This window comes from Erithacus rubecula (genome assembly GCF_903797595.1).
Source record: "Erithacus rubecula genome assembly, chromosome: 2".
NCBI classification, from domain to species: Eukaryota; Metazoa; Chordata; class Aves; order Passeriformes; family Muscicapidae; genus Erithacus; species Erithacus rubecula.
The window spans coordinates 80,815,070-80,827,713 of NC_136685.1; the positions used below are offsets into that span (position 1 = coordinate 80,815,070).

The following is a 12,644-nucleotide window of genomic DNA, read 5'->3' on the forward strand; positions in this document are numbered from 1 at the left end:
GAGTGTAGATGAGAATGCTTTCAGTGAGAAAAATGTTTGTGAAGGTTAGTGTGTCTGATTTACTTAGTTGTTTTGTTTTTTTTTCTTGTTGAGCTTATTGCAGGGATTGCAGTGATGGGATGACAAACTGGTGACCAGGTTTACAGTGCTACAGCATTTGCGATCTTGGAAAAACTAGCTACACTTTGCACCACAGCTCATCAAGAAGTTATATAGTTAAATATATAGTTAAACAGTTATTTGAAAAGTTGGGGGAGCTTAACTCTTGGGCTATTTTGGTATGGAAAGTGGAAAGATTTAGAAAGTTTTTCCTGCCTAGTGAAAATACAAATTATTTACAATGAAGTGATGTTCATGTTTTTATGAGTTTTTTTTTTGTGGGAACTTTTTTTTTTAACTGGAAGTTCAAGTGTTGCAATTCCATGGCTCTGTGGAACTGCCAGCTCAGTCTGTCCCTCTGCTCAGCCAGCACTGGGACTGTCCAGCTGCTGGCTGGTACAGAGAAACCAATCAGTTACAAGCATAAGATAAAGATCCTTTTAAATGTACTTGGTTCACTATGTCCTAAAGAACCAGCTTAACTAATTGCATTTTAAACCTCAGCAAGAGGAGCCAGAAGTCCAGCTTTGACAGATGTTCTTTACTTTGTTTTGCTTGAACAGCTTAGAGCTGAGTCAGTTGCCCAAATGTAGGCATCTAGAGCTGCTCAAAATTTTTATAGTATTCAAGACCCTGTATGGGACTAAGGGATATGATGTAGGATATAGAAGAATCCTGTACCTCTCTGTAGGTGTGACAGGACACAACATGAGGGGACACATCTATGTTGAAAGGAACTATGATCAGGCATCTGAATTCCATCCTAAACCTCCTGGGATTTTTCAGCTGTACATATCCCTCATTTTCCCTCTGTTCCATTTGATAGTACATGATTGTGGTGTCCCTCAGGGGTCTGTACTGAGAATACTTTTGTATTTCTGTGCTTTTAAGTACCTTGATTAGTGGATGCAGTGGGATTGAGTGCACCCTTGGCAAGTTTGCAGGTGGCACTAAGCTGAGTGGTGCAGTTGTTGCCCTGGAGGGAAGGGATGCCATCTGGAGGGACCTCAACAGGCTTGCTTGGTGAAAATGGATTGAGAGCAGCCTTCCAGATAAGGACTCGATGGTGCTGGTGGATGAGAGGGTGGTCATGAGCTGGCATTGTGCACTCAGAGCCCAGAAACCCAATTGTATCCTGGGCTGTATCCAAGGCAGCATGGCCAGCAGGGTGAGGGAAGTGTTCTTTTCCTGCTGTTCTTGTGAGATCCCACCTATCTATGTGAAAGATGTCCCTGACCACGGCAGGGATATTAGAACTGCATGATCTTTAAATGTGTTTCAACGCAAATCACTCTATGATTGTGTTACTACACAATTTTTAATGAAATGCTGAGTGGCTCTTCCAGTAGCCTAGGCTGGATTTTGTTTCCAAATCTGTGAGTGTGAAATGAGGTTCTGCTCTCATTTGCAGCTTTGTAGCTTCTGTTCCTCCTGCAGTGTTCTTCAACTCTGCCTTTGTTCATTCAATTATGTTTCTAGAGCTATACCTGGTGTATCTGTCTAAAAATACATGTTAAACTATTGCTTTGTTTGCTCTGTTGTACAACTGCATCAATAAAAGTCCTCTGCTAAAGAGCACTTCAAAAAGTGTGTGTCTAAATTTGCAATGCACAGTAAAATCTCCTTGTATGCTAATGTAATTCTCATGAGTGCTGTATGCTGTCTTCCACTAAAATTGCTGGATTGCTTTCTTCTCTCCAAGAGTTTGTAAGTTATAGTTGCTTTTGAATTTTGCATTTTTCTTCTGTCCCTCTGCATAGTTGCTCAGTAGTTTCCTTCTGGCATTTTTGAGTGGCTCATGTAATACATCCTTGACAGGAACACTTACCAGAACAGATTAAAAACATTGTAATGAAAATAACATTCTCCAGTAACAGCAGCTGCCAGTCTAAGTGTGTACTTGCCTCAACAGTGTGAGTATATGGATTCATGGGTCCTACAGTCACCAAAGACAAAAATCTTTCCAGCCTTAGGAAGTTCTTCATGGGACAAAAAAAAAAAAAAAAAAAAACAAACTTTGCAGGTAACTGTTCCTGTCCCAGGTCTGTCCATCACTGGAGACAGAAACATTAGAAACTTGAACCCTATAAACACAGGTTTGCACCACGTTTTCAGACCATCTTACTTGACCTAGAGGAGTTTGATTTTATTTCTCTAGAAGGTAATGCTAAATTTTGGATCATGCTGAAATATTAGGCTTTACTTTATTCCCTTTATTTTGAAACTGTATATTACGCAAGTTGATTTAGGTCTTTCAAAGTTTGCTTAGACATCTATGTCTCTGAATGCCAAATACTTTGTCTTGATCCAGAAAATTACAGGGCCAAGAGATATTTTTCTCATTGAGATGCACCTTGTCAAAACAAATTTTTCAGGGTCGGGAAAACTGGGTATTTTCAAAGCACAAATGAAAGATCCTAGGACAGACCTGGAGTGTTTGATCCTGGAATGGAAACCCTTGTGGTTAGGGCTGAACTCTCCTGCCTGCTCAGGCAGTTCATGTATTTGGAATGATTTGTGGAATGATCAGTCAGCTGAACTGGGAGCTCCCTGTGCAGAAGTACCAAGAAATAGGAGTATGCCTCAAATCAGTTTTTGTTTTAGTTTACAATACCTTGTCTGAGATTCTGTGCAGAAGCATTTTTTAGGAAATGCCTATTCTTTTTTCCTTAATCCAGTAAGAACAGGTTTTAGGAATGGAGGGGGTGGGAGAGGGGAATGGAGACTGTTGGTGGTGATAATTGCCCTTGTAGGTGCTATTAGAAGCTGCTGTGGGATTGAGCTCAGCCAAACCTTCCTTCTGAAGCTGGGCAGATGTGTAAAAGAAGAGAAAAAGGCATGAAGGCAGGAAAGGACCATGGGTACAGTGGTCATTTTCAGCTGGGAGAGAGGAATGCTGAGATTCACCCAGTGGTTTAAAACAAATAAAAAGAACAGCAACAAACACCACCAAAAGAAAAGGAAATCTGGGCTGGGCAGCTCTGAAGAGAAAAACAGAGGAATGTCTTTTCTGTGAGTTGATCATATGTAACTATCTGATGAGAGCTTCCTCTTGCAGATTCGAGTTCAGAAGCTTGATGTCATGGAACTTGAAGTCAGTGACAGAACAGAGGGCTTTCCATGCTTGGACAGATGGTTCTCAAGATTTGCCTTTATTGGAGTCCTGAGACTTTTTGTTTTTCTTGAAGGACTTACAAGTGCTAAGCTGCTGCAGCCTAGGGGCAAGAACAGCTGGCAGGTGTCACCAGGGAATTTCTCCCTGAATTCAGTAGCTTCTTGTGAGGGAACTCATTTTTTGCTTTTCACTAGCAGGGAGCATGCTGAAAGGTTTCTTTTTCTGGCGCTCCTGAGCTTCTGAAATAATTGGTTCATTAGTAACTAAGGAACAGAAGCATTTACAGGAAAAGCTCCTAGAAGCTGGTTTCCCTCTGAAAGATAAGTTGTTTTGATCCTGTTTATTTTTCTGAAGGGCGAGGAATTTGTACAGAGTGATCCAACCACTGACAAAGTATCTTGTAAAATATGAGTTGGGAAGCATAATTAATATTATATCATCTGATCAGTCAAGCAGCCCTACGGAAGGAACTGAGAGTAATGACTTTATCTCAGAGGGTCACTTAGCATTGCATAATGTCAAATGACTACATTAAACTTGATACTGGGCAACGTAATGTGGGAAGAGAATGTGATAAATGCAGAAATCTAGGGAATGTCAGTGCTGAAGTAGGATCTAATTTATGATCTCTGTAAAAGGATACCTTTAATGATACTTCTTTTGAACTATCTATAGTAGAGACATCATTTTTTTGATGTACCTTCTCCTCCTTTGGCATAGCTTCAGCTCTTAAAGGAGAGTAACTGGACTGTGAGATGTTGCCCCTAATGGATTTATATTAACTTATTACACAGAAGTTGAACTAAATAGTTACAAAACTGGGTTGAATATCATCTTTTGAGGAGAGTGAGGGTTGAGCAGTAACACTTTCTCCCCACACTAACACACTTCCAGAATGTCTTTGGGTCTTTAAGAAGTGTTGTATTTGAAGGACTGATCCTCAACAGAATTGTTTTATCATGGGTTGAACAGTGAGTCAAAGGACTCTGTCAATACCAAATTCAGTACAGTACCTTTTAGTAAAGCTTTGGGTACTCTGTCTCATGAGATCCTTCTGGACAAAATGTCCAGCACACAACTGGATAAACACATCATACAATGGGTGAGCAACTGGTTCACAGGTTGGGCACAGTGGGTTACAGGGAATGGGCTGGCATCCAACTGGGGAGCTGGCACTAGTGGGGTTCTGCCAGGCTCTGTCTTAGACCCCATGCTCTTCAACACCTTCATAAACAACTTGGACACAGGACTGGAAGGGATCCTAAGGAAGTTTGCAGACAGCACAAACTGGGAGGAGCTGTTGACTCACTTGAGTCAGAGAGGCCCTACAGAGAGACCTCGACAAGCCAGAGCTGGGCAATCACCAACCATGTGTAGCTCAGCAAGGGAAAGTGCTGGATTCTGCACCTGGAATGGGCAGCCCTGGATGTAGGGACAGACTGGGGGATGAGGTGCTGGGAAGCAGTGGCACAGAAAGGAACCTGGGGCTCCTGGTGGATTGCAAGGTGAACACGAGGCAGCAGTGCCCTGGCAGCCAGTGGGGCCAAGCCTGTCCTGGGGTTCATCAGGCACAGCAGCTCTGCCCAGCCAGGGTGGGGATTGTCCAGCTCTGCTCTGCACTGGAGTATTCATGCAAACCTATAGCTCATGTTACCTAAGTGATGATTGAATAAATCTGTGTTATACTAGAAGCAATGTTATAAGCCAGAGGGAGCATAATGCTTGTAATGTGTAATCTTCACCTATCTTGCACTTAGTTGCTGTGCTGATCCTGAGCAGAATAGCCTTGAAATGTTTCATTGGGCTTTTCAAAGGAGGGCAGTGAAATTTAAAAGTAACTTACTAGCACCCTTCTGAGCTAAAAGGCAGTAAATATAATCTGCATCTTCCTCTCACGAGGTAGATATACCAACATTGCTATCTAAAGGAAGAGAGCCTGTAGCAGCAAGGCAGTCTTGCTTGTTATCCTGAAGTATTAAAAACATGAAGAAGTTGCAGCATAAGTGGTCCCATTTAAAAACAGGCAACTAAAGACAAAAGAAATGCAAATGTAAGGAGGGATTTCTCATTCTGTTGCATGTGAGACCTTATATGGGGTGGTGGGAGAAGAGAGAAGGTAATCCCAGGGGTCACAAATTGCCTCTGAAGCTCTGAGAAATCTCCTTCCCACTTTAATTCCATTTCATGGTACATTTTGTCTGGAGGCTTTGTACCCTCTCTGCTCAGATTTCACTATATTGGAATATTGCTTTTGTGGCATTGATCACCTTGTATCTGTGTGGATGCTGGATTTGTTTCAGCAGGAATAGTTTCAAAGATGTTGAGAAGTGATTAAAGTGCTTACTTTTACAGTAGGGCCAATGAAGGCAAATGATGTAGAAAGGGGCTTTCTATGAAGGTGTTAAGGATTTGTAAGGAATTCTGACTTCAGACTGTTAAATGTGCTCATTTGGAATGTGCTCACTAGAGATTAGTTGCACTAATTGTGTACATACACTGAGAGGCTCCCAGTCTCTGTCCCTTTGACTGTCCCAATTTTTCTTCATTTGTTTCATGCTCCTTAAGCTGCACTGTCACTCACCTCCTCAATGTCTTTCATCCATTCATGCCTTTTGACTTCTCCACCTTAACCAGTCAGCTGTTCCCATCTTCTCTGCTATCCTTCTGTGATATATTTTCACTCCAGCTAAACTACTGCTGTTTTTCCGCCTGTGGCTGACTATAACAGGAATAAAACCCCTGAGTAAACCACAACTACATGCTTTCAGCAATGAAAACATAGTTCTGAGTTATATATTTTCCATTTGCTCCAGATTTTAGGTACTGACCCAGGAACCTTGGCCTTGTATACTTTCATTTAGTGCTTTGTTGCAGAAGGATTTAAATAACTTCTCAAGAAAATACAGTATCTCATATTTAAATAACTACTTACACGGTAAATCTGTGGCACTGCGTAACTTGTGATTCTTTGTGTAGGCCATAAGCTCTGAGAAATAGAACACAGCATATATTAAAATCAAGTTGAAGTCAATTTGTCTGATAACAAACCACAGTATTTAGCTGAATAACAGTGAAATGTTTCATAGAGAGAACAAATTATGTAGTCTTAGAATTTATATTTGATTGTCTTATTGCAACAAACTATAGATAATAGAGAACTGCCTACCAAATAGGTCATCTCCACAGAAAGGCATGTCTAATTATTTCTTACAATTTGCTAATTTCCTTCTTAGAGTTGTCTTCTCACATTATGGAAAACCAGTATAAGTAGAATGTTTTTACTTTTTCATTAAATTATGGGATAGAGGCTTGCTTTTAAGCTGTAGTTAAAGCTGGTTTTTACTGCATTCATGAAGGCAGATGAAAGCTTACTTTAGAAAAATTACTTTAAAGCTTCCTGATTCCAAAAGAGCTACTTTTCTTAGTGTAAGCAATGTTAGTATATTGTCAGGATATTTTAAAAGGTAGAGTTCTATTTATAAATGAAACTCTGTATGCATCTGTATCTTGTAGCAATTTTAAAAATTAAGTTTGGATTAACTTGATGTAGTTATCAACATGCTTGATCAATAGTTGCTTTTTGGGAAGATGTGTGATGTTTAGTAACTTCTGAAATTCTGCTGAATTGTAATTTAAGAATTCATCTTGGAAATGTTCTTTAAATTCCTTTATTAGAGTGTTAATCTGGTGCTGAGAGGATAGTGAAACAGTCTTGTGTAACTTCAATTAACCACCCTTGTAAAATGAAGACCTTTAAATGATTATCTGATTCTAAAAGATATATAAACTAAAAGTCACATTGTAAAAACTGCCTGAGAGAAACTTAAGTTTGCAAACTGTTTCTCTCCCTGTATTCGGGTTATCTGTCATTACACAGCCTACATGGATATGTAAATGGTGTTTTAGTTACTGATTGTCTCTACACACACCTGTAGATCTAATTTAGGTGATGTTTTCTTTCCCCTTCAGGTATGTTGAGCATAGATCACTGTGCTACAGGTTTGTTTTTCCATTCAGTAGAATCCATTTGTTTTACAATAGGCAGACTTTACAACGTTTATTGGCATAGATAAGGGGATTTAAATCAGGCAAACAAGGTCAGAGTTTCCAAGATCCACAGGCTTGTGCTGGTTTTGACTTCGGGGGAGCCAACTAAATCCTTCTAAAATTATGGCCGTGAGGCCTTAGCTACAAGTTAAGTTAATAGGTACTTACTCTTGAAACACAACACAGGTATTTGCTAAATGCTGTACTTGCCATCACATGTACAAGACTGTATTTGTAATTAAATGTAGTGGGTTAATCCAGGCAGAAGCATTATGCATATGGTGCTTGGTTTCTTTTCAAATGGGTTTTTAATTGGAAGGATATAAAAGAAGAGGACTTTGAGAGATCTTTTATACTAAGGTGATTGTATTGGCGTCTAAATTTTAGTCATATTGGTTGTAGTGGACAGAATTCAGTCTGACTTACATGAAATGTAGGAGAGTTTCATAATTACTTCTTAATTTTAAAATAGTTCTTCCCATACTCTGGTTTTATTCTAACCATCTGGAAAAGGTTTAGAAGCATGAGTGGAAAATAAAAATTAGTAATTGAAGCTGGGAGGGTAAAACTGCAAGGATTATTTACCCTCATGCTTCACTAAATAAACTGATTGACATCTGGGATTAAATGAACTTCCTTCCACTCAGCAGCATTAGTGTTGTACCATTAAGTTCATGCTGTTGATTGTATGTCTGAGGCATCCATGGGGTTTTCTCTGGAAAAAGAAGGCTGAGTTACCTGCATTGTTTATCACTAACAGCCTCCTAGTCCAGACATTTAAACTTGGTTTATACAAATACAAAGAGGGGGGAGAAGGAGTAATGTCTCTACTCAAATGCAGTGAGTAAAGCTGGATCTCTGTGAGCCAGGTAGGACATCTGCTAGGGTTGAGTGAGCAGCCAGCCCTGAGTTAGCTGCTCACTCTAGTAACAGCTAGTTTCCTTTGTTCTCACATCAAGTCTGTACATACTTTTCTCCTGCTCTCTCACTACTTGGGGTAGCTGGTGGTGGAACCTGCAGCCTGTCAGAATGTCCAAAAAGGAGGTTCCACATCTTTCTGCAATTGCAGGAAAAATATGTAGGATGCAGGGAAAAGCTGTTCATCAAAGAAAAAAAAAGACTGGAAAAGCTGTCATCCACATTTTCAAAGAATGCTTAGGGAATAGCAACTGAATATGTTGAATTAACTTGTTTTTGTTTGTGGGAAAGCAGAAATACTGCTGTTGGAAAGAGAGCCTCTATTAATAAAGGACTTACTGCTGTCCCTGTCTTTTCATGAGACAATAAAGCACACAACTGGGGCATGTTCAAGAGAGCAAGGCTAGCTCAGTGTGGGTTTCAGTGAGGACACTATAGTTCGTGGGTTTTTTGTTTCCTTGTGGTGCAAATGGAAGGGGAATTTTTTTTTTTTTTTTGGTTGTTGAAATTAGGCAAATACATAGCATCCTTGTGATAAGCAGTGCTGTTCTGGCTTTTTGGAGTCATTTTCACATTCACCTACTCATTCTGCATGAAAAACCCTTCAGTTTAAATTCTTGCAATGTCTGAGGCTTGTGACTTCTCTTTCAGAGTTCAGATGGGTCCCTTTCTGAGGTTGTGCAGAAATGGAAGGAGTATCAGCTCCAGTGCCAGAAATACTTGTATGAGACACCCCCCATTGTGGCAGGTAAGCTGTTTGGATAGGGATAGGATGTATTAATTTGTAAAATGCATGGTAACAGTAGCAAGGGAGTGATTATGAACTTGAATATACTTCTTTCTGGTCCATTGCTCCTTTATATCATTTGCTCTTGCCTGCTCTCTGTGGGACTCTTCCCTCTGCTGGGGGAAGCATTTTATGAAACTATTTAATTTTAAAGATGTTTGTCCTTAGGTCCAGAGTGTTACACAGTGGCAAGTGGTAGCTGTACCATATCAAACACCCGCTAATGTAATAGACCTGAAACCTCTTCAGGGGTCAAGGTGTTAGGAAATCTGGAACCATGCTGTTCACATTGAACTAGGAGTTTGTGGTTGTAAAGTTGGTATAAATTATTCTGAGCCTTGTAAAATGCTGAAATGGCTTTGGGGAAAAAAGCAAGTGATTTAAGGAGAATGTAGCTTGTCTTAGTGTTTGAGCTGCTTTAATGTGCCCAGAGCATCTGTGGTGTGCCAGCATCATGGTGTTTAGAGAACAAGTGGTGACTTGTCAATAATGCTCACAATTGGACACCATGCAGCCTCTCCCCTGCTTCAGTGCTTTTGTGACACACTGAAGATGTGTCTAAAGTTGTGCCTGTGAAGAATTATTTCAAAACTGTTAATATTCCTTGTCTTAACTACATTATTATGTCAGAGTGAGAGCAGTGGCTGATGACAATGGCAGGGACACATTCATCTCCCTCTGCTGCATTATTCTGTTGAGCAGTTGAGTGCTGCCCTCTAAGAATGACAGTTTAATGAATCTGAAGTTGAAGTATTCTCATGTTGATTAAGCTGTAATGCAAAGTTATGGTTGTGTGTGGGTATTTCATTGGTGGGCCTGTATATTAGGGTAGACTTTCCAACTGCATGAATTTGAATCCACCATTCTGAGGAATTATTATCTTTAGTGTTCATAGCAAAAATGATTTTAAATTAAACTGTGACAAGGGCGTAAAAAAAGGATGGATAAATTAATATTAATCCATTACTTTTGTGTCTATTGATTCAGTGTAAGACCCTAATCTGTTCCTTAGTTCCTCCCTGAAACAGCAGTTTCCTGTGTGAAGATAAACTCACTCATTTGGATAAATAAATGTCATATAATTCTACATCAGAGCTTAAATGCATGTTGTCTGTATTTCCTTTTGTATTCTGCTCTTCTGTTGTATTAGTACAAGGCATTGGCATTAGCCTCTCTTTTTCTCTCTCTGCAGAAGGCAAGTTCTGCAACAGGACATTTGATGATTATGCCTGCTGGCCAGATGGGCTGCCTGGCACCTATGTGAACGTCAGCTGCCCCTGGTATCTTCCCTGGGCTAATGCAGGTAAGAGCCTTTCCTTATAGGCACAGCTTAAAACCAATCCTATTGTCCTTGCCCAGTCTTAACAAGGACAAGATTGGGTTAAATGTCTGTGGGTACAGTCAGTTCTCTGTAATATAAAAGTAGGGACAGATCTTAGTATGATACATTCTTTATCTCTGTTTAGCAGATGAAAATGAGAGAGCAGACTTCTTAAAGGTTGTGTTTAGTCTGGATATTTTTTGCTCTCATCTGGTTTTGCTGCTTGGATAGTGGTGACTATTAATAAACTTAGCTCTATCAATGAAGGCTGTCTAACAGTGATAATGGCTTAGTTGGAAAACTGAGATAAAAGCAACAAAGGTAACTGGTACCTCATCTTGTAGAAGATGCAGACAGAAAAGTCTACACTAAGTGTTTTGTGCTGCTTCCTGAGAGAAACTTATTTCTCAGAACACTGTGAGATGAAGGCATTTTTAGTGGTTGCAAAGACTTCTTCTATGAAGGACTGAATGTTACCTTTAGATTTTACACCCTTATGTGCATGTACACTTGAAGACAAGGTGTATTAGATCACTTTGTCTAGAATTCTGTCTTTCAAACCAGTGACTTGTACAGCTTGTTCTTTTTGAAGACCTTTCTATGCTTTGAAGTCTAAATGAAATAGTTTATTAGCCAGCTACAGTGGTGTGGAGAATTGGCTTTGGCCTCTGTTAAAGGACAGAGGATATTAGTTGATGAGGATGTATCATTCTGATTGATGGTCTAAGTGTATGGTGTAAGTATGGAGAACATGACTTGGTATGGAGGGATATCAGGAATGGCAAAGAGAATTATTTAAATATATTGCATAATGTGGGACCTGGGCATAATAGAAATTAAAATAGCATGAAATTAGGGATGGAGATTATGTTGGGTCTGGCTGGCTTGGAGATGACTTTCTTCCCAATAACCCTTGCTCAGCACCAAAGCACTCACTCCAAGCCCTGCCTGAGGCCAGCAAGCCTGGGGGTCTGCATGAGGTTGGGAGATGAAAATTGGGACAGCTGATCTGATCCGACTAAAGGGATCTTCCTGCCCTATGATGTGGTTGGCCATTAAGCTCAGGGAAAGGGGGAGAAGTGGGGGAAGGGAGTAGAGGCATTCATGGTGGTGTTTGTCTTTTCATGTAATGGTTGTACATGCTGAGGCCCTGCTTTCCAAGAAGTGGCTGGATGTCTGCCTGCTAATGGGAAGCAGTGAATAAATTCCTTATTTTGCTTTACTTGCATATGCAGTTTTGCTTTACTTATTGAACTGTCATTATCTTGAAGGATTGGTGATGTGTGTGTAAATCCCCATACTTAAATCAAAATGTCACCACAACATTGACAAAAGTTAAAAATTTACACACACTATTACACCCCTTAGCCCTTCACCACTTTACAACCACAAAGGATTCCCTGTAGTTGTTCCCCTCTGTGGCAACATCCTGTCCCAGTTTTTTCCTATTAGTTCTCCTGGTTACTTATTTATCCTGACCAACAAGATTCTACATCTTAGTTTTTCCCCCCATCCTGTTGAGGAGAGAAAGCAGCTGGGGGTGTGTTTGACAGCCCACCAGTCAGTTTACTTCATCCACCATGGAAGCCCAGGGGCTGTGAATAAGTCCCTGCCCTGATGCCTGCAGCATCTCATCTTCTCTGACCTTGGTGTTCTGCACAGGGCTGTTTCTCACACTTTTCTCACCCCTCACTGCCAGGCAGTGTTTGGTTTTTTGTATGTTTTCCCTGAGGTGCCATGGTCTAGTTGATAAGGTGGTGTTAGGTCATAGGTTGGACTTGATGATCTCAAAGATCTTTTCCAACCTAGTTGATTCTGTGATCTTGGCTGGGGGGCTCAGCTGTGCCCTGCAGGGGATCTTTGGAACCAGTTGTGTCCAGCATGGGACAGCTCCAGCCTCTTCTTGCAGAGGCCTTCCCTGGTTACCTCTTCAGCCTTATCTGCTTTCCTAAGTGATTTCAGAAGTTAAAATGCTGTTTGCTAGTCCGCCTCAAGTTATTAAAGATGTTATGCTTTTGGAATGAGCAAACAAGCCTTTTCAAATGTATAAAATTAATATTTACCTCACAGTTAACATAAAATGATTGGATACTGCAAGTTTTTGTTTTTTTTCCAGTAATGCTTTTCTCTCTGGATACCTGAAATTCTTCACAGACTTTAACTTCTTTCCTCTAAACCTGTTTACTTTCAGTTTTTAAGACACTGGACTTTCAACTGCTCTTGAAACCACTGCTGGAAAAAGCCATGGTTTAATGCAATACTGCAGATTAATAAATTACTTGAATGCAATATCTTTCATACTTTTGGAAATAAGTTTTTTAAAAAATTAATTATCCTGAAAATGGTGTTTGTTTCAG

General features: G+C 40.2%; 1 protein-coding gene across 1 annotated transcript in view; it reads left to right on the plus strand.

Annotated features, from left to right (window-relative positions):
- Window positions 1-12,644, plus strand: part of GLP1R (glucagon like peptide 1 receptor) — an 83,114-nt gene that overhangs the window by 17,500 nt on the left and 52,970 nt on the right. The window contains exons 2-3 of the mRNA XM_079329368.1: window positions 8,831-8,927; window positions 10,159-10,269. Coding sequence (XP_079185494.1) covers window positions 8,831-8,927; window positions 10,159-10,269 — 208 coding nt within the window. The remainder of the gene's footprint in view (window positions 1-8,830; window positions 8,928-10,158; window positions 10,270-12,644) is intronic.